General features: G+C 44.7%; 1 protein-coding gene across 1 annotated transcript in view; it reads left to right on the plus strand.

Annotated features, from left to right (window-relative positions):
• Positions 1 to 4,325: 4,325 nt before the first annotated feature.
• Positions 4,326 to 21,954, plus strand: part of LOC311105624 (FRAS1-related extracellular matrix protein 2-like) — a gene marked incomplete at both ends in the record, with an annotated part of 93,805 nt that continues 76,176 nt past the window's right edge. Inside the window, 4 exons of the mRNA XM_084147826.1 lie at positions 4,326 to 8,401; positions 8,669 to 8,918; positions 9,062 to 9,761; positions 11,533 to 11,622. Of these exons, the coding sequence (XP_084003952.1) occupies positions 4,326 to 8,401; positions 8,669 to 8,918; positions 9,062 to 9,761; positions 11,533 to 11,622 (5,116 nt within the window). The remainder of the gene's footprint in view (positions 8,402 to 8,668; positions 8,919 to 9,061; positions 9,762 to 11,532; positions 11,623 to 21,954) is intronic.

Here is a 21,954-nt window from a genome sequence, read left to right on the forward strand (position 1 = left end):
GAGTTGCAGTAATCCAGACGGGAGATGACAAGTGCCTGGATTAGGACCTGTGCCGCTTCCTGTGTAAGGTAGGGTCGTACTCTGCGAATGTTGTAGAGCATGAACCTACAGGATCGGGTCACCGCTTTGATGTTAGCGGAGAACGACAGGGTGTTGTCCAGGGTCACGCCAAGGTTCTTTGCACTCTGGGAAGAGGACACAACGGAGTTGTCAACCGTGATGGCGAGATCATGGAGCGGGCAGTCCTTCCCCTGGAGGAAGAGCAGCTCCGTCTTGCTGAGGTTCAGCTTGAGGTGGTGATCCGTCATCCACACTGATATGTCTGCCAGACATGCAGAGATGCGATTCGCCACCTGGTTATCAGAAGGGAGAAAGGAGAAGATTAATTGTGTATCGTCTGCGTAGCAATGATAGGAGAGACCATGTGAGGATATGACAGAGCCAAGTGACTTGGTGTATAGAGAGAATAGGAGAGGGCCTAGAACTGAGCCCTGGGGGACACCAGTGGTGAGAGCACGTGGTGCGGAGACAGATTCTCGCCACGCCACCTGGTAGGAGCGACCTGTGAGGTAGGACGCAATCCAAGAGTGAGCCGCGCCGGAGATGCCCAAGACGGAGAGGGTGGAGAGGAGGATCTGACGGTTCACAGTATCAAAGGCAGCAGATAGGTTTAGAAGGATGAGAGCAGAGGAGAGAGAGTTAGCTTTAGCAGTGCGGAGAGCCTCTGTGACACAGAGAAGAGCAGTCTCAGTTGAATGACCAGTCTTGAAACCTGACTGGTTTGGATCAAGAAGGTCATTCTGAGAGAGATAGCAAGAGAGTTGGCTAAAGACGGCACGCTCAAGAGTTTTGGAGAGAAAAGAAAGAAGGGATACTGGTCTGTAGTTGTTGACATCGGAGGGATCGAGTGTAGGTTTTTTGAGAAGGGGTGCAACTCTCGCTCTCTTGAAGATGGAAGGGACATAGCCAGTGGTCAAGGATGAGTTGATGAGCGAGGTGAGGTAAGAGAGAAGGTCTCCAGAAATGGTCTGGAGAAGAGAGGAGGGGATAGGGTCAAGCGTGCAGGTTGTTGGGCCATGCAATGCTATGCATGACATGTCAGTCAACGACACACATATCCCACATCATATATTTCGGATGATTGTCCTGGGCTAGACCCATTGGGTCATAATGTAAGCCTAGTATGTGGAATATGTAGAATGAGGAATATGTATGTGTATTGGTATTAGGAATTATTAGTATTATGACTTTGTAGGTGCAATATGTCCTTATACAGTAGGCCTAGTTAGCATTGTCGGGGAGTAGTGAACTACATGTAGTTCAACTAGTAATGTAACTACATTTTGCAGTAGCTTGGTGGTAGTTTAACTAAATTCAAATCTAGGTAGTGTTTTCAGTAGTTCATATTTTTTTGGGCCATGTAGCGGTGTAGCTAACTACTGGAACTACACGCTACTTTTTTTGCAAAAATAAAATAAAATGTGGGGGAAGTAGGCAATTATTTTATTATATTTTTCGGCATCAGACCTGCCTAATTCTCACTTAAAATATATGGTTTTGTGTTTAATAGGCTAAACAACACATTCTATTAACATCTGACTCCAGGGAGATGTGTTCTCGCAATTTGTAGTCTATGATTTTTCAGATTTAGATATGATAGTTTTTTACGAAGTAGTTTTGTGAACTACTTTTTCAAAGTAACTTTAGTTAAGTCAACTATATTTTTTCTTAAGGGTAGCTTTAGTGTAGCTTAACTTCTTAGAGTGAGAAGTTATTGGTAGCTTAAACTATATTTTCAAAGTAGCTTCCCCAACACTGCTAGTCAGTAAAAATGTTCTGCTATTGTATTGATCTATTAGCCTATACAAGTAATTCCATTCTGATTAAACATATATTTTACAAGATAAAGGTATATAAAAGGTATATACTGTATATATGCATTACGCACAGTTTACCAGTATTTTTTATACCCAATGGAACTATTATGGTGGGCAGACTACTAGCCCAAACCATAGCTCTGGTCCAGGGTGTTTATGTGCGGCTTGCCAAACATGCTCAATGGGTGACATGTACGGTGACTATGCAGGCCATGGAAGAACTGAGACATTTTCAGCTTCAAGGAATTGTGTACAGATCCTCGCGACATGGGGCTGTGCATTAACATGCTGAAACATGAGGTGATGACGGCGGATGAATGGCACTCAGGATCTCGTCAAGGCATCTCTGTGCATTCATATTGCCATTGATAAAATCCAATTGTGTTCGTTGTCCGTAGCTTATGCCTGTCCATACCATAACCCCACCGCCACCATGGGGCACTCTGTTCACAACATTGACATCAGCAAACCGCTCCCCCACATGATGCCATAAACACTGTCTGCCGTCTGCTCGGTACAGTTGAAACCAGGATTCATCCGTGAAGAGCACATTTCTCCAGCGTGCCAGTGGCCATCGAAGGTGAGCATTTGCCCACTGAAATCGGTTACGACGCCAAACTTCAGGTAGGTCAAGATGACGAGCGCGCAGATGAGCTTCCCTGACAGTTTGTGCAGAAATGATTTGGTTGTGCAAACCCACAGTTTCATCAGCTGTCTGGGTGGCTGGTCTCAGACGATCCCGCAGGTTAAGAAGCAGGATGTGGAGGTCCTGGGCTGGCATGGCTACACGTGGTCTGCGGTTGTGAGGCCAGTTGGACATACTGCCAAATTCTCTAAAACTACATTTGAGGTGGCTTATGAACATTCAATTCTCTGGCAACAGCTATGGTGGACATTCCTGCAGTCAGCATTCCAATTGCATCCCTCAAAACTTGAGACTTCTGTGGTATTGTGTTGTGTGACAAAACTGCACATTTTAGAGTGGCCTTTTATTGTCCCCAAGCACAAGGTGCACCTGTGTAATGATCATACTGTTTCTTCTTTCTATCAGCTTCTTCATATGCCACACCTGTCAGGTGGATGGATTATCTTGACAAAGGAGAAATGCTCATTAACAGGGAGGTAAACAAATTTGTGCACAACATTTTAGAGAAATAAGCATTTTGTGCGTATGAAAAATGTATGGGATCTTTTATTGCAGCTCATGAAACATGGGACCAACACTTCACATGTTGCATTTATATTTTTGTTCAGTATATACCGAATATGGCTCTGAACTGGACCAGAGCTACCCAAAACGATACATTCCATTACACCACAAGAGGGAGCTCGAACATGTCGCCTTAAACTCTACCCTCTATATTGATTTTCATCCACATAGAATCCTCTATTTTAGGGTATAATGTGTAAACTATTTGATGCAAATCGAAATGCTTTGTTAAAATATCTTCATGAAATGTTGATGGAGATTCGTTATAATGTAGCGTAGTTATTTAATATTTATTGATTTACTGTATAGACTTGTTATAGATAGGCTTATTATCAAAATGTTTCAAATATTTTGGCAATAATAACCGACTTACATACAGCGTTTCCATTGCTGGTGAAGAGGGCCAATTAAGTCTAATATGTTTTGGACATTTGTGTTTAGGTCTACTGTCAACTAATTACAAAAGAAAGAGATTAAAGTGGCAATATGTGATTGCAACACCCATTTGTGGACTTTTAAGTTTATGATATATGCCCATTGATTCTTGAAGAATATAACTTATACATGAGCTTAGTTCAATTGTGTTTAAACATAAGCTTGTTTTACTGCTTTGTTTGTAAACAATGTAATTGTAAACAAACACTGTGTAGCCTCAAAACATGGTTAAAACTATCATTTTGATCTCATGGATGGTCAGTCCTTGCATCCATAGCTCTGTCTATGAATTTGAGTGGTAACATTTCTTCAGCCCCATCACGCAGTTATTTACCAAATCAGTGGCGGGGGTGCCTGACTGCGTTGTTATTGTTTGAACTGCAGATTGCCACTTTAAGGAAAAGTGGTTTATTAGGCCTACCTGACCGCACACATCACTCTATTTATTATCGCTCCTTATTCAACCTGCTTCTTCAAGTCCAACCCATGCAATATCGTTTTCGGGTTTTGATTGACATCTTTCTCATCCATTCAAAAATCTAAAAACGCATTCCACCCTAAATATTCTCCAATCGGCGGACAAGAGGGCGTATCTCTCACTCCGGGGCTCCAAGTGCATGAAGTTTACCCTGAATAGAAGAGAGCAGCGGAGAGAGAGAGTATGGTACACCTCATCACGGATGCGTGTGAGATATTTATCAACACTCATTTTATACTCTCATAACTTTAGCTGCACTGCGCTTAGTTTTTCTGAATTTTATGTGCAAAATTCAACGTGTCTTTGCAGTGGCTTCTCTCTCCAAATGGCTTGGATTATTTCCCCGCCGTGGCGACACGAAGGGACCTGCGCTGTTTTTTTGCTCTCTGCTTTGATCGCAGTGATTGTGACAGGTGACTCCGCCGCGCAGGTTTTCGACAGTTATGGATTATCATATGCATTGAGATCGGAACTATCAGAGGATGCTATATTGGTGGCCAACAATGGAATACGCGTGCCTTTCGGGAGAGCAGTATTCATTGATCCTATAAATGATCTGGTAATCCAAGTACAACCGGGAGACAGATGTAGTATAACCGTTCTGGATAACGACCCGCTCTCCCAGAGGCCCGGGCAGCTCTCTCCCAAAAAGTTTCCCTGTGAGTTTGGACCCAATGACATAAAGTATTCTCACTTCGGGTCCAGGAGCCCCCCGCGGGATAGAGTGAGGCTACAGCTCAGATATGACACTAATACCGACACGATAATCATTCCGTTTATGATGGAGGTGGAGGTGATTTTCACACAGTTGGAAGTGTTAACCAGAAACATACCTCTGACTGTTGACAAACTGCTTGGCACTAGTAATCCCATTGACAGGAAGATTCTGGAGTTCACCTATGATAGGAGTGAACATCAGTGTAAAATAACATCTCTCTCCAGTGGCAGTGCATTACCCAGGTATGGAAAACTTGTGGATGAGGGAAAACTTGGGAAAATGGTGGACTGTGATGAATTTATTAAGATGAATATCTGCTATCAGCACACTTTTGCACACAAATCACAGAATAGAGATTATTTCCCAATGATTGTGGAATTACAAGATAAAGAGGGTAATCTTCTGAAGCAGGAGTTTTTCCAGATTATGGTGCGTATAAAGGATGGAGAGGAGAACACGGCTCCTAAACCCAGCTTCGTGGCCATGATGATGATGGAGGTGGATCAGTTTGTGATGACAGCCATCACCCCTGACATGCTGGCTGCCGAGGACATTGAGTCTAACCCTGACAACCTTATCTTCAACATCACCACCCCCCTCTCCTTCGAGGAGGGGTATGTAGTCAGCACAGATGACCGGAACCTGCCCATCACCTCTTTCTACCAGGGAGACCTCAAAGAACTAAAGATAGCCTACAAGCCTCCGTCTGTGGACTCTGAGACGGAACGTATCTTCCAGATAGAGTTTGAGGTGGTGGACACTGAGGGGGCTGTGTCTGACCCGTTCGCCTTCATGATTGTAGTGAAGCCTATGAACACGCTTGCTCCAGTAGTCACTAGGAATACGGGTCAGCTTCTCTACGAGGGTCAGTCCAGACCACTGTCCAGCTCTCACAACCTAGGGATCAGTGACGAGGACAACCTGGATGATGTCAGGATCACGGTGGTCGACGGGCTGCGGCATGGCCAGCTGACAGTGCTCGGGTCACGCAGGAAGTTCTTCACCCCGGCCGATCTGGACGGGGGCGTGGTCATCTACCAGCACGACGGCAGCGACACGTACAGCGATAACATCATCTTCCGGATGATGGACGGCAAGCACGAGGTGGAGTTCCTGTTTCCCCTGACGATCGTTCCCACGGACGACGAGCCGCCAATTATCAACGCCAACACGGGGTTAATCCTCTTCAAGAACCAGATTATGCTCATTTCGCCACTCACACTCAGCGCTGCAGACATCGACTCTGAGGACTCCACTATCAGGTTCACCATAGAGGCCCCGTTCTCGTCTATAGGGGAGGTGCTGCTGAGGCAGTCAGAGGCCCCAGAGGACCCCTCCACCTGGAGGTTCAACGCTGAGGATGAGCTGTATGAGAAAGAGGTTACGGAGTGGCTGCAGCAGGATATCACAGACGGGAAGCTGTTCTACAGACACACCGGGCCTCACAGCACTGACACAGTCATGGACCAGTTTGTATTCCGGGTCCAGGATGATAACGATGCCCCTAACCAATCAGAACAGAGCTCGTTCATCATCAAGGTTCTGCCCGTGGATGACATTCCCCCTGAGCTGTATCCCGGCACCACCCTCCAGATGACCGTACACGAGTACCAACTCACCTACTTCCGTAAGAAGTTTCTCCGCTACACTGACCTGGACTCAGAGGACCGCGATCTAAAGTACACCGTCACCCAGCCCCCGACAGACACAGACGAGAACAGCCCTGTGGTACTGGGGTCTATTGTGTTAACAGAAAGTCCAAACACTGTAGTTACTGAGTTTACTCAGGCTCAGGTTAACCACCATAAGATATCATACAAACCACCTGACCTGGAGCTGGGGATCACAGCCCACGTTCTGCAGTTCCAGTACACGGTGGAGGATACGTCAGGGAATACTGTCACTGGAACGTTCTCTATATTCCTGCAGCCTGTCGACAACAAGCCGCCTCAGATAACCAACACTGGCTTCACTATATTAGAGCGGGGAACGCACATAATCACCAGAGCTGAGCTGGATACTGTGGATTTAGACACGGACAGTAGCCAGATCTCCTTCACTCTCACTCAGTCCCCTCAGCACGGAATGGTCCAGTACACCTTCACCGACCTGACCAAAGGAGACGCGTTCAACCTGTTGGACATCGCTAATGACAGGATCTCCTACATCCACAATGGAGACGAGTCCACCAGCGATTTCTTCCAGCTGGATGTCAGTGACGGCGTCCATGTTGTGACCATCACCATCAGGGTTACCGTGAAGCCCATCGATGACGAGACCCCAACCATCAGCCTCCCGGCCGGAACCATCGGCTCCTACATCGATGTCCTGGAGAACGGAGCCACGGAGATCACGACTAACGTCATCCAGGGGCAGGACGAGGACACGGACAACCTCCGTTTGACCTTCATCCTGGAGGACCCACCGGTTTTCGGGGAGATCCTGGTGAACGGGGTCCAATCAGGAAGCTTCACCCAGGCTGACATCATCAACGGACTGGTGGTGTACACCCACACCAGCGGAGAGATCGGCCTCACCACTAAATACGACTACTTTAACCTGACGCTGACAGACATGTCTGATGAGTGGACGGTAGGGGGCAACAGGGTCACGGGGGTCAGGGTACAGATCACCATCCTCCCCATGGACAGTCAGGCTCCAGAGGTGTTCGTAGGCCCACAGTTCACTGTCGTAGAGGGAGAGAAGAATGTGATTGAGATTCTTCACATTAGCGCTGATGATATTGACACTCCTAATGACGACCTGCTTTGTACCATCATCGTCCAGCCCACTTCAGGCTATGTGGAGAACATCTCCCCGGCCCCAGGCTCAGAGAAGTCCAGGTCTGGGACGGCGATCAGTGCATTCACCATCAAGGACATCAGACAGAACCACATCTACTACGTCCAAAGCATCCATAAGAGAGTGGAGCCGGTCGAGGACAGGTTCACGTTCAGATGCTCCGACGGCATCAACTTTTCTGAGAGACATTTCTTCCCCATCGCTATCATCCCGTCCAACGATGAGAAGCCGGAGATTTATATGAGGGAGTTTGTCGTCATGGAAGGGATGAATATCGTCATCGACACGCCCATCCTGAACGGAGCTGACATGGACATCCCCTCGGACGAACTCACGTTCATCATCACCAAACCACCCAAGCACGGTTTCATCCTCAACCAGCTGACCACTGGCACCGTCACAGTCACCAACTTCACCCTGGACCAGATCAGGGAAGCCTCCAGTATAGTGTATGAACACGACAACTCGGAGACGAAGGAGGACAGCTTTGACTTAATCCTGACGGACGGTAAATATACCGTGGAGAAGACCATCATTGTTATGATCATCCCTGTAGATGACGAGACACCTAGGATGGCCATCAATGACGGTCTGGAGATAGAGATAGGAGATGTTAAATTGATCGATAACAATGTTTTAAAAGCCACCGACCTGGACTCTGAGGATAGTACTCTGACGTACGTTGTTCGCTACGGGCCGGGCCAGGGGTTGTTACAGAGGAGAACCCCTTATGGGACGTTAGAGAACATCACAGAGGGGATGAACTTCACCCAGTACCAGGTGGACCAGGCTCTCATTGTCTATATCCACAACGGGCAGGAAGGAATCCGGGACCTTATCAAGTTTGACGTGACGGACGGGATCAACCCTCTGATCGACAGGTACTTCATTTTTACAAATGTGTTTTCTAAAATACAAACAATACACTACAACAATAGAATAAACAACTTGAAAAAAATGATAAATCCATTAAAATAAATCTATTGTACATCAATACAAGACTATAATTCTGGATATAGCACTATGCTTATAGAACAATGATGATTCTTTCTAGGTATGACATTTCAGTTTGTCAGGTTGTCTCCTAACGAATTGTCTTGCAATTGTTTGTTTTGTTTATTTGTTATATTCTTTTTGTCAATTGACAGGTACTTCTACGTGACGGTGGGCGGCATCGACATGGTGTTCCCTGACGTGGTCAGTAAGGGGGTCTCTCTGAAAGAAGGCGGTAGAGTAACGTTGACCACAGACCTGCTCAGCACCAGTGACCTCAACAGTCCAGACGAACACCTGGTGTTCACCATCACCAGAGCCCCACAGAGAGGCCATCTGGAGTGTACCGACGGGCCTGGCATGCCCATCTCCTCCTTTACCCAGCTCCAGCTAGCTGGGAGCAAGGTACTACTGTTTTTTTCCTTTGTGTTATTCTCAACCATTTTTTTCAATACTCGTGATTTTATTCTTTGATTTTCTGTAAACATTTTTAAATGGCGTATTGTTTTGTCTTTTCATGTGTGCAATTTTTAAAAATAATAATACAGGTTTACTACATCCACACGGCCGATGATGAGGTCAAGATGGACAGCTTTGAGTTCCAGGTCACCGACGGTTACAACCCTGTGTTCCGCACGTTCCGTGTCTCCATCACCGACGTGGACAACAAGAAACCAGTTCTAACGGTTCACAGCCTGGTGGTTAACGAGGGAGAGAACAAACTCATTACGCCCTTCGAGCTGACTGCTGAGGACCGCGACACAGCTGACCGCCTCCTGAAGTTCACGGTCACCCAGGTCCCTGTCCACGGTCGCCTCCTCTTCAACAACACCCGTCCCGTCACCTCCTTCACCAAACAGGACCTGAATGAGAATCTCATCAGCTACAAACACGACGGTACTGAGTCCTCCAAGGATTCCTTCTCCTTTACCGTGACTGACGGGACGCACACCGACTTCTACGTTTTCCCAGACACCGTGTTCGCGACACGGCGCCCCCAGATGATGAAGATCACAGTCCTGTCTGTGGATAACGGGGTGCCCCAGATCGTGGTGAACAAAGGGGGGCCCACCCTGAGAGTGTTAGAGACAGGTCACCTGGGGTTCCTCATCACCTCTAAGACTCTTATGGCAGAAGACAGGGATAGTCTTCAGCTGTCTGTCACCTTTAAGATCACTGTGGGACCAGAGCATGGATACCTCATCAACCTGGGTACAGGCAACGCTACCGTCACCACATTCACTCAAGGTAAGACGACCGTTACTTTAAATAGAAAGTTATAATCTACTATACTTTAGTCTTTTACAATACAACTTTATTGTCCAATGTTTTTTATTTTTATTCTTCATAAGTGATTGAGCAATTCTCACTTAGAGCTGTAGCGCTGTTGCTCTTATAATGGCTTAAGAGCTTACTATAACACCTACCTGTATAATGGTACTATGTAACTAGTATGGCCATTGGCCGCAACTGCACAGAGGTGTACAGAAATCAAGTATTGTGAAAATGCTTAATTTGACAGAGAAATCTTTTGTCTTTCTAGAGAGAGTCCATGAATGGAGTTCCACAAGTTCCTCAGGCAGACAGATAGATAGGGTTTCACCGGGCAGTGGTTTCTCCTACCCCAGACCTCATCTAGCAAACTTCTGCAGAGTATTAGAGCTCTTGAGTAAATACCAGCATATTTTACCTTACGTGAAGGCAAGGGGCCACAGACATGAAGAATAGCGAGTGAGAACATTAATACCCTGTCTGAGAGAGAGAGAGGCAGAGAGAGAGAGCGAGAGAGGTAGGGAGAGAGATACAGTAGAGAGAGAGTGGGGGAGAGGGCGAGAGAGAGGTAGGGAGAGAGATAGAGAGAGAGGGTGTGAGAGAGAGATGTGTTAGCTTCACTCACAGTGAATGCAGGCCAATGTTTGTTTAAGCCACAGAAATAGCTACAGTATAGAACAACTTCATACATACAGCCCAGTTTACAGTACAAATGAAAAGGTGCAAACAGTAACACAGTCAGTAAGGAATGGCCCCAATCGAACTCTATATGGCAGCATCCCAAATGGCACCTTATTCCCTATATAGTGCACTTCTATGGGCTCTGGTAAAAAGTAGTGCACTATACAGTATAGGAAAAAGGGTGCCATTTGGGTGGGATGCAGCTCCATTCTCTCCTTTATTTAATGACCCCCCTTCATCCCCATTCTCCTCTCCTTCTGCAGACCTGTTAAATATTTCAGGCAGATCAATCGCTATTAAACAGACAGTAAATAACGCTAGCTAATCCAGCATAGCCGGCGGCAGTGTCCCAAAACTGGCTTTATGTGCCGGCCGCTTTGAAGGGAAATGTTTTGACATCAAATATTGAAGATAGCAGGGGCAGTAATACACCTCACACCCTCCTCCCTGATATCAGTCTCCCAGCCTATAAAGAAGCCACTCCAGAACCAACCCTCCTCCTAGATAGTATCAGTCTTAAGAACCCAATCCAGCATAGCGTTGTTAGCCGATGCGGCAGACAGACGTGATGTGGTGTAGCTACTGCAGTCTGCCTCTTCTTTATGCTTCCTGTCTTTCAGCAGACTAATAGATAGATAGACACTAAACAGCCTGAGTTAAATCAGCTCTCCTTCCCTGCATCTCAATAGCCATTTCTTCTTCTTTTGTTTTCTTCTTCTTTTTTACTGGTGAGGCTTCATCCAAATAAGTTGTCCAACAGTGTATAAATAGGTTGTAGTAGTTCAGTAATATGACATGTGGAAGTAGTTTTAAGCCACATCAGAAAACCTATAATAGAGAACTGTCTAACAACTGTTCATCGCAGATATGCATATCAAATGTTGTAATATTGTATTGTATTATACCCTGCCTACCATATCAGCATTATTCATTTTCTCAGTCTATTTTCTTAGAGTCTATTAGAAAACATGCAATGCATGGCAATGACATGAACTATACATGTAAGGCCAATATGTTTCAAGATGAGTATAAGAGTAAATTACATCAATATGATTTTCTTTTTCAGCTGAAATTGATGACATGAAGATTTGCTACGTGCTAAGAGATGGTGACAATGCTACGAGTGACATCTTCTATTTCTCCATTGAGGACAATGGTAAGTCATTCTATAAATGTTTTACTGATGGTACTGATGGTTTACATCGAATAATACCACAATTAAAGACTTTAAGTCCGGGAAAACTCCAGGGTTGGTTGGCATACCAGTCGAGGTATACCAAACCTGTTTTGATATATTCAGAGGACCGTTATTAGCATGTTTTAACCACTCCTATGTAAATGGTAGATTATCAGAAATTCAAGAAGAAGGTCTGATTTAATTATTACTGAAACAGGATACAAGTGGGAAATATAAAGATCCAGTCCATTTAAAAAATTGGAGGCCCTTTACACTTCAGTGTTGTGATGCAAAAATTCTAGCAAAATGTATAGCACATAGAATTAAAAAGGTATTGTCGGACATTATTCATTCTAATCAGACAGTATTTTTACATGGATGATACATTGGAGATAATATAAGGTAAGTACTGGAAACAATAGAACACTATGAAAAATCTGGGAAACCAGGCCTGCTATTCATAGCAGACTTTGAAAAGGCATTTGATAAAGTACGACTGGAGTTTATATATAAATGCCTGGAGCATTTCAATTTTTGAGAATCTCTTATAAAATGGGTTAACATCATGTATATTTCACCCTAGGTGTAAAATAGTAAATAATGGCTATTTCTCAGAAAGTTTTAAACTGTCAAGAGGACTAAAACAAGGTTGTCCACTATCGGCATATCTATTTATTATGGCCATCTAAATGTTAGCTATTAAAATCAGATCCAACAATAATATCAAGGGATTAGAATTCCAGTGCTTAAAAACAAAGGTGTCATTGTACGCTGATGATTCATGTTTTCTTTTAAATCCACAACTTGAATCCCTCCACAGCTTCATAGAGGATCTAGATACATTTTCTAACCTCTCTGGATTACAACCAAATTATGACAAATGTACTATATTACGTATTGGATCATAAAAAAATACAATTTTTACATTACCATGTAGTTTACCAATAAAATGGTCTGATGGTGATGTGGATATACTCGGAATACATATCCCAAATGAAATAAATGATCTCACTCCAATACATTTCAATAGAAAGTTAGCAAAAATAGATAAGATCTTGCTACCATGGAAAGGTAAAAAAAAATTATTTTTTATTTTATTTTTTTAGTCATTTAGCAGACGCTCTTATCCAGAGCGACTTACAGGAGCAATTAGGGTTAAGTGCCTTGCTCAAGGGCACATCGACAGATTTTTCACCTAGTCAGCTCGGGGATTAGAACCAGCAACCTTTCGGTTACTGGCACAACGCTCTTAACCACTACGCTACCTGCCGCCCTAAATACCTGTCTGTTTGTGGAAAAATCACCCTGATTAACTCTTTAGTATTATCCCAGTTTACCTTTTTACTTATGGGCTTGCCTACGCCTAGCGAACAGTTTTTTAAATTATATGAGAAAAAAATATTCCATTTTATTTGGAACGGCAAGCCAGACAAAATTAAACGGGCCTATTTATATAATGAATATGAATTCGGAGGACAGAAATGATTAAATATTAAAGCATTAGACCTATCACTAAAAGCTTCAGTCATACAAAAGTTATACTTAAATCCGAACTGGTTCTCTAGCAAATTAGTAAGATTGTCTCACCCCATGTTCAAGAATGGCCTTTTCCTCTTTATTCAGATTACAACCTCTCACTTTCAATTATTTGAAATGGAAATAATCTCCCAAATATCACTATTTCTAAAACAAGCCATAGAAAGTTGCTTGCAATTTCAATTTAATCCTCCAGAAACGACAGAACAAATAATGCAACAAATATTGTGGTTAAACTCAAATATACTAATTGATAAAAAAAAACATTATTTTTTGAATAAAATAAAAAAAAGTATAATCTTCGTAAATGATATTATAGGTAGGACTGGTGGAGTTATGACGCACATGCAGCTAACAAAAACATATGGAAATGTCTGCTGTACCCGAAATTACAACCAAATAATTGCAGCATTACTGCAAAAATGGAAGAGGAAAGTGGTAGGGGGAAAAAGTAAGGAACTTGTCTGTCAGCCTTGCATTAAAGAATATAACTGGTAAAGAAAATTGTGATAAATAAAAAAGTATATCAGTTTCATTTAAGAACCAAAGGATTGACAGCCGTCCCATATAGATTGCAAAATAGTTGGGAAGAGATTTTTGACGTACCGATTCTATGACATAGTGTTTATGAACTGATACGCAAAATGACGCCGGATTCAAAACTTAGAATTTTTCAATTTAAATTACTATACAAAATTCTTGCTACCAATATAATGTTATTTATATGGGGGATACAATCTTCCCAACTCTGCAGATTTTGCTGCGAAGAGACAGAATCATTAGATAATTTGTTTTGGTACTGTCCATTTGTAGCTTGTTTTTGGTCACAGGTCCAGGAATGGCTGAAGGATTGCAATATTTACCTGGAGCTAACCCTGCAGATAGCACTTCTGGGTGATCTGAAAAGTCATAGTCAATCGATCAATAATATAATAATACTTTTAGCAAAAATGTTTATTTTAAATTTACAATCTGTAGAAACAATGAGAATAGAAGGCTTCAGAACTTTTGTGAAACATCACAGTACAGTTGAAAAATATATGGCAAATAGAAATCCAATATGGATGGTGTTAAGAGATAGATGGGAGGTGTTGAATGGAGCTGAAGGATGGGACTAATAACTACTAACAACAACTAATAACAACAAGATAACTAATGTAAAGCATACTGTGTCCATAATAAGTATATATTGGTTATAGGTTAAGAGCTTTTGTGAAAGAGCACAGTTAGAAAGATATGGCATATAGAAGCAAACCGGATGGACATCATGAAAATGATCGGAGAGTTTGAGGGCAGAGGAAGTTCAGGAGTAAAAACAAACAAAATAGAATTATTGTAAAATTGACTGTGTCCATAAAATGTATATAGTATGTATAACCTGGAAGTAGAGGCCTAAGTGTTGTTGTTCACGAGTTTACTCCTGTCACGTTCGTTGAAGGACGGGTCAGATCAAGGCGCAGCGTGAAATGCGTACATGTTTATTACACTGATAAACACACAACAAACCAAACGAAACGTGAAGTCCTAAGGCTGAACAAGCCTATACACGGAACAAGATCCCACAACTAATGCATGCCAACAGGCTGCCTAAGTATGATCTCCAATCAGAGACAACGAGCGACAGCTGTCTCTGATTGGGAATCACACCCGGCCAAACACAGAACTACAACACCTAGACTGAAACATAGAAAACACAACATAGAACACCACACCCTGACTCAACATATAAGAGTCCCCTGAGTCAGGGCGTGACAGTACCCCCCCACCCACCCAAAGGTGCGGACTCCGACCGCACAACCTTTACATAACAGGGTAGGGCCGGGTGGGCATTCCGCCTCGAGGCGGATCCGGCTCCGGGCGTGACAACCACATACTCTCCGCCTCCCTGTTGCGCCCCTGGTCTAGTCTGGACCTCGGCGCGCTGCTTCCCCTCTCCTTCCTCCAACGATACTCCAAGCCCTGTCTGGACCCTGGTGTGAGACCCCGAACCTGGAGAGGGGCTGACGTCTGGGTCTGGACTGGAACCTCTGACCAGAGCTGGGCCGGACGCCGGTGGAGCGGACTTCTCAGGCTCCGGACTGGAGCCGCTGACCGGAGCTGGACAAGGCACCGGTGGAGCGGACTGCTCTGGCTCCGGAGTGGAGCCGCTGACCGGAGCTGGATCAGGCACCGGTGGAGCGGACTACTCTGGCTCCGGAGTGGAGCCGCTGACCGGAGCTGGACTAAACCCCGGAGGAGCGGACTACTCTGGCTCCGGAGTGGAGCAGCTGACCGGAGCTGGATCAGGCACCGGTGGAGCGGACTGCTCTGCCTCCGGAGTGGAGTAGCTGACCGGAGCTGGACTGGACCCCGGTGGAGCGGACTGCTCTGGCTCCGGAGTGGAGCAGCTGACCGGAGCTGGATCAGGCACCTGTGGAGCGGATTTCTCTGGCTCCGGAGTGGAGCAGCTGACCGGTGCCAGACCAGGCACCGGTGGAACGAGCACAGGCCGTGCCGGACTGGACACATGCACCACTGGTCTGGTGCGAGGAGCAGGCACGGGCTAGGAACACGCACCACTGCCTTGGTGCGAGGAGCAGGAACGGGCCGGGCCGGACTGGGAACACGCACCACTGGTCTAGTGCGAGGAGCAGGAACGGGCCGGGCCGGGCCGGACTGGAGACACGCACCACAGGTCTGGTGCGAGGAGCAGGCACGGGCCGGGCCGGACTGGGAGCACGCACCACAGGCCTGGTGCGAGGAGCAGGAACGGGCAGGACCGGACTAGGAACACGCACCACTGGCTTGGAGAGCCAAAAAAATATTTATTGGGGCTGCTTCTCTGGCTTCCTCCTCGGCCGGCTTATGTGTTGCCATTGCTCCTCTCCTGCCTGGGCTTCCTTCTTCGCCCAGGGTCCTTTTCCCGCAAATATCTCCTCCCAAGACCAAATCTTCCCCACCTGTGTCCAGGGTGTTTGCTCCTGGGCACGCTGCTTGGTCCGTGTTTGGTGGGATCTTCTGTCACGTTCGTTGAAGGACGGGTCAGACCAAGGCGCAGCGTGAAATGCGTACATGTTTATTACACTGATAAACACATGACAAAACAACAAACCAAACGAAACGTGAAGTCCTAAGGCTGAACACAAAACAAGCCTATACACAGAACAAGATCCCACAACTAATGCATGCCAACAGGCTGCCTAAGTATGATCCCCAATCAGAGACAACGAGCGACAGCTGTCTCTGATTGGGAATCACACCCGGCCAAACACAGAACTACAACACCTAGACTGAAACAGAAAACACAACATAGAACACCACACCCTGACTCAACATATAAGAGTCCCCTGAGTCAGGGCGTGACACTCCAATTAGGGAAGGGGTCGTAGGGTTGGAAAGTAATAAAGAGAAATATATTTTTTTAAAGGATATTTATAAATATGTATATGTACTTATATGTATGTATGTGTATATGTATGTGTATGTATATATATATATGTGTGTGTATATATATATAAATATATATGTATATATATTAGGGCTGTCAAATGATTAAAATTTTTAATCAAATTAATCAGAATTTTCAGTGGATTAATCATGATTAATCACTATTTGCAATTACACCTGAATCCTAACCATTTTTTTTCTGAAATGCATACCAAAAGATAAATAACAGGACACAGATACATAATTTTCATATTATGTCTGTTTATTAACACAGCCAAATAATGGTGTTTTAAATCAAGCTGAAACATACTACACACCATAATATTTGTCTTTGTAATGTTCCATCACTTCCTCTTTGGCATTCCTCTTAACCAGGATGTACAATTTACAGTATTCAATTGAACAGAAAGCAATAAATGTAGTCAAATCATAACAGTGACCTACCACATTTTTGCACAATTTGAGTCATCTGTGGAAAAAAACATTTTCAATAAAACTTTTAAATCAAACCAAAGAACAATCTTTTACCTTTTCCTCCATTCTTTAATCCAGTTGCTCAAAAATCCAGTTGCTAACTACTATAACATGTTGCACTGAAACTGGTCTTTTTGTTTGAACATCACCTTTCAAATCTACTGAGCTTCATCATCTTTCAGCCAGTTGCTGAGGCAAACTAACTTGTTCACATTTTCTGAAAGTAAAGCTGACCTTTTCTTGTTCACAATGTGACCTGCAACTGAGAAAAGTCGTTCACAGGGAACAGTGGTTGCAGGAGTGGCTAGATATGTTTGTTACTCACTGATGTCCAATGGTCTCCTGTCAGGGCGATATGATTTACTTGAGCCAAGACCTCTTTCCTTTTTTATTTTTCGTTTTCATAGAGCTCGTGGATTTTCTTCATAACTGTGGCTCTTGACGGTGGCTTATAGAATGAGTCTTGAGACGCCACTTGCAAAACATCAAGGAAACCTGAGTCTTCTACAATGCTAATGGGTCTACAATCCTTTGCAATCCATTTTGCTATTGTGTTGGTCAAATTATCTGAGGTTGATTTTGTTAATTGCCTGCAAACATTCAGCGTGGTCTGGCGCAAACCACTTGCTGAATCTGACGGCCCAGCAAACGCATGTTTGGCGTTGACATGGTACTTCAAGCTTGAACAGCTCCGGTGAAATTGAAACTCCTTCTTACAAATCTTGCAAATAACCTTGTACTTGTTAACTGTACCATCATCATTCTTTTTATATTTGAATCCGTCAATAGGCCCACTTTGCTCACCTTGCTCCATCTCGCCTCTAGCTCCCAACCACTTTCCTGACCTGAATAATTTGTCACACTGCGCATGCGTGAAATGCGTTAAAAAAATTGACGTAATTAACAGCAAACAACTAATTAACGTCGTTAACGCGCTATTTTTGACAGCCCTAATATATATATATTTGCTAGGAAAAAAAAACATATGGGGGATTGGAAGTGATGCAGACAATTACATTGATGGAAGTTACAATCTATCTGCAATATTAAAGCTGATCTACCCCCCAAAATACAAATAATAATAATAATAATAATACCACATCTAACTATTTTAGTAGTTGAGAGGCTTTTTGTGAGCCAACATTGTGGATGCAGGCTTTTCCAGCTGTAGCCTAACCTATTCAGTGAAGGAGAAAATCTAAGCTGCAGTGGATGAGTGCATTGGTATGAATGGGGCTTTAAATATATCATAGTGATATAGAACCGTAGCAGCAGGTAATCCCTTTAAACAACAGCAGCGGTATACAAAACAACGTTGAAGTCCCCCCCCTTGAAGTTCTGTGAGGCCAGAGAGAGGACTCTGTTGGAAATCTGTTTAAAACGTGACATCAAACCTTTCTTTAAGGCAGGAACTGTTCTTTGAGACAGGAAGGAATTTTCAGTTGCTCCAGCAGCTTGTTGGGACATGATTTTATCACGTTTAGCATGTAGGCCTACAGTACTGTGAGGTTTCTCTAAGGGGGATGTGGAAGCAGGCTGGAATTGTATACGTACTGTATGTTGGATCATTTATGTAGCACAAGTCCAATTCAGAGGTCCCCTGTTGAACATCTCTCAGCAATGTAATAAAAGTAACATTCATTGATTCACAGAGGAAACTAGGGTTGCGTCTCAAATGGCACCCTATTCCCTATGCAGTGCACTACTTTTGAACAGGCTATTGAATAGGGGTGCCATTTGGTACGCAACCTAGTTGACTGTCTTCAGGGCAAATACTATAAGTCATGTTTGTGGTCCTCTGTAGCTCAATTGGTAGAGCATGGCGCTTGTAACGCCAGGGTAGTGGGTTTGATCCCCGGGACCACCCATACGTAAAAATGTATGCACACATGACTGTATGTCGCTTTGGATAAAAGCGTCTGCTAAATGGCATATTATATGTTTTGGACACATCATAGTATTGAAGTGTGGGAAGAGTTGCTGAAAACAGACTAACAGCTAAACAGCTGGGAGTGGACGGAATTAGAATTTCAATCATTCTTCTTCTTGTGTTCTGTGTTCCAACCAGTCATTCCCTGACCTAGCCAGTCAGCCAGTCAGCCAGCCAGTCAGTCAGCCAGCCAATCACTCACTCAATCATTCAGCCAGCCAGCCAGCCAGTCAGTCAATCAGCCAGCCCAGCCAGTCTAGTTGCATGTCTGTTTGCCTGCCTGTCCGCATGTCTGTCTGTCTGTCTTCTAGACAAATAGATGCTCTGTGAAGTCTGCATTACACCATCCTACTACACCAGCCTACCCAGGCCTCCAGTCCTCCCAGGGCCTCCAACAGACACCCCAACATGATTGGCCCATTCAGTTTCTCCATGTATGGAATGGGCCACTTGAATTAGCAGAAAAATACTCTCACTTTGAGCACTGCCTGCGATGAGAGGCAGTGTCTGCATCCCAAATGGCACCCTACTCCATACATAGTGCACTACTTTTGATTAAAGCACTATGGGCCCTGGTGAAAAGTAGTGCACTATATAGAGACTAGGGTGCCATTCAGGATGCAGTTGCAGTGTGAGGCGGTGTGAATGGGGGTGGATGCGGCTGGGGCTTCGGGATTCATTTAAGTACAGTGTGTCCTTTCTTCTGCTCTTCTGCTCTTCCACGGCCGTGACGGTCTGACGGAATACAAAGGGGTCCTCAGACAAGGGCCTCTTTTCCCACAGGCACCTCTCTGACCCCCAACCCCACCCACCCACCCTTTCCCTTGACCTGGGAGTAATCTGGGGTTTCAGTGAGGTAATACACAGGTTATTACAGCAATCTGCTACTCTATGTGTGGCTGAATGAGGAGCTAATGGGGGTGTTAACTGGTGTCAGCCATTCAATCTTCTCTATGATAAAACTTGCAATACTTTTGAGGCTTTATCATAGAGAAGATTGAATGGGTTTTTATCATGCTGGTGATTCAGTCCTTCCCGTCGCTCTGGAATCAAGTTCAGTCAATACCTGTATTATCCACTCAGTTGGATCTGCCTCTCTCTTTATCTTCTGTATCTCTCACGCCTTTCCCTCTCGCTCTGTCTCTGTCTCCGTCTCTCTATCCTCTCCTCTCTTCCTTCCTCCCTCACTATCTCTCCCTCAATCTCTCTCGCTCTCGCTCTCTCGTTCTCTCTCTCTTGTACTCTATCTCACTCTCTCTATCTCCTCTTATAAACCATGAAGGTGCTTCTCTATTCCCACAAGAGGAGTTTCTCTGTCGGCTCTCTGTCTTTCAGACTCATTCATTAGCTGAGCTTGTTTCATCAGTCATTTAGTAGTCAGACAGGCACTTCACAAGGAGTAGGTGAATGTCAAATGCAATCAATAATTGTTATCTTGCTGCTTATCTTTCATGAGTTGTTTTAGTAATGATCTGAGCAGTGCTGGAGGTTGCCTCCCCTGTATGTGTGTGTGTATTTGTGTGTGTTTGTGTGTGTGTGTGTTTGTGTGTGTGTATGTTACGGCTTTCACAGCCAACATAAACCTCTACATAAAGCATGCAGCAGCCGCAGCCCACTCACCCACAGCACTCATTACAAGACATTAGTGCTCTCATTTGCTCCCCGCTGTGGTAGAATGTTTATGAAATTCCAAGCTTTCCATAATGCTGTATTACAAGACTGATGTTAGTTCTTATCTATGTTGGCATGAAGCCACAGGGCTATTCATCGTGTCGAAGTTGAAATCTTCAGTTCCATAAATTAATGCATTAACTTGATAAACGACGCCACTTTACACTGGGAGTTGACTACATATTTTACCTGGCAGAGATGAGCTGACTACTGACGAGTTGTGTGCTATAGAATGTACTGGGAGTTCCTGTCAGATGCATGCTCAGGTATGCTGCCACAAATGTCTGCCCTGCTAGAGCTGCCCCGGTCAGCTGTAAGTGCTGTTATTATGAAGTGGAAACGTCTAGGAGCAACAATGGCTCAGCCGAGAAGTGGTAGGCCACACAAGCTCACAGAACAGGACCACCGAGTGCTGAAACGCGTAGCGCGTAAAAATCGTCTGTCCTCGGTTGCAACACTCACTACCGAGTTCCAAACTGCCTCTAGAAGCAACGTCAGCACAATAACTGTTCGTCGGGAGCTTAATGAAATGGGTTTCCATGGTCGAGCAGCCACACAAGCCTGAGATCACCATGCGCAATGCCAAGCGTCGGCGGGAGTGGTGTAAAGCTCGCCGCCATTGGACTCTGGAGCAGTGGAAACGCATTCTCTGGAGTGATGAATCACGCTTCACCATCTGGCAGTCTAACGGACCAATTTGGGTTTGGCGAATGCCAGGAGAACGCTACCTTCCCCAATGCATAGTGCCAACTGTAAAGTTTGGTGGAGGAGGAATAATGGTCTGTTTTTCATGGTTCTGGTTAGGCCCATTAGTTCCAGTGAAGGGAAATCTTAGTGCTACAGCATACAATGACATTCTAGACGATTTTGTGCTTCCAACATTGTGGCAACAGTTTGGGGAAGGCACTTTCCTGTTTCAGCATGACAATGCCCCTGTGCACAAAGTGAGGTCCATACAGAAATGGTTTGCTGAGATCAGTGTGGAAGAACTTGACTGGCCTGCACAGAGCCCTGACTTCAACCCCATTGAGCACCTTTGGGATTAATTGGAACGCCGACTGCGAGCCAGGCCTAATCGCCCAACATCAGTGCCCGACCTCACTAATGCTCTTGTGGCTGAATGGAAGTCCCCGCAGCAATGTTCAAACATCTAGTGGAAAGCCTTCCCAGAACAGTGGAGGCTGTTATAGCAGCAAAGGGGGGACCAACTCCATATGAATGCCCATGATTTTGGAATGAGATGTTCGACAAGCAGGTGTCCACATACTTTTGGT

This window comes from Coregonus lavaretus, assembly GCF_964263955.1.
Source record: "Coregonus lavaretus genome assembly, chromosome: 30".
Taxonomy (NCBI): Eukaryota; Metazoa; Chordata; class Actinopteri; order Salmoniformes; family Salmonidae; genus Coregonus; species Coregonus lavaretus.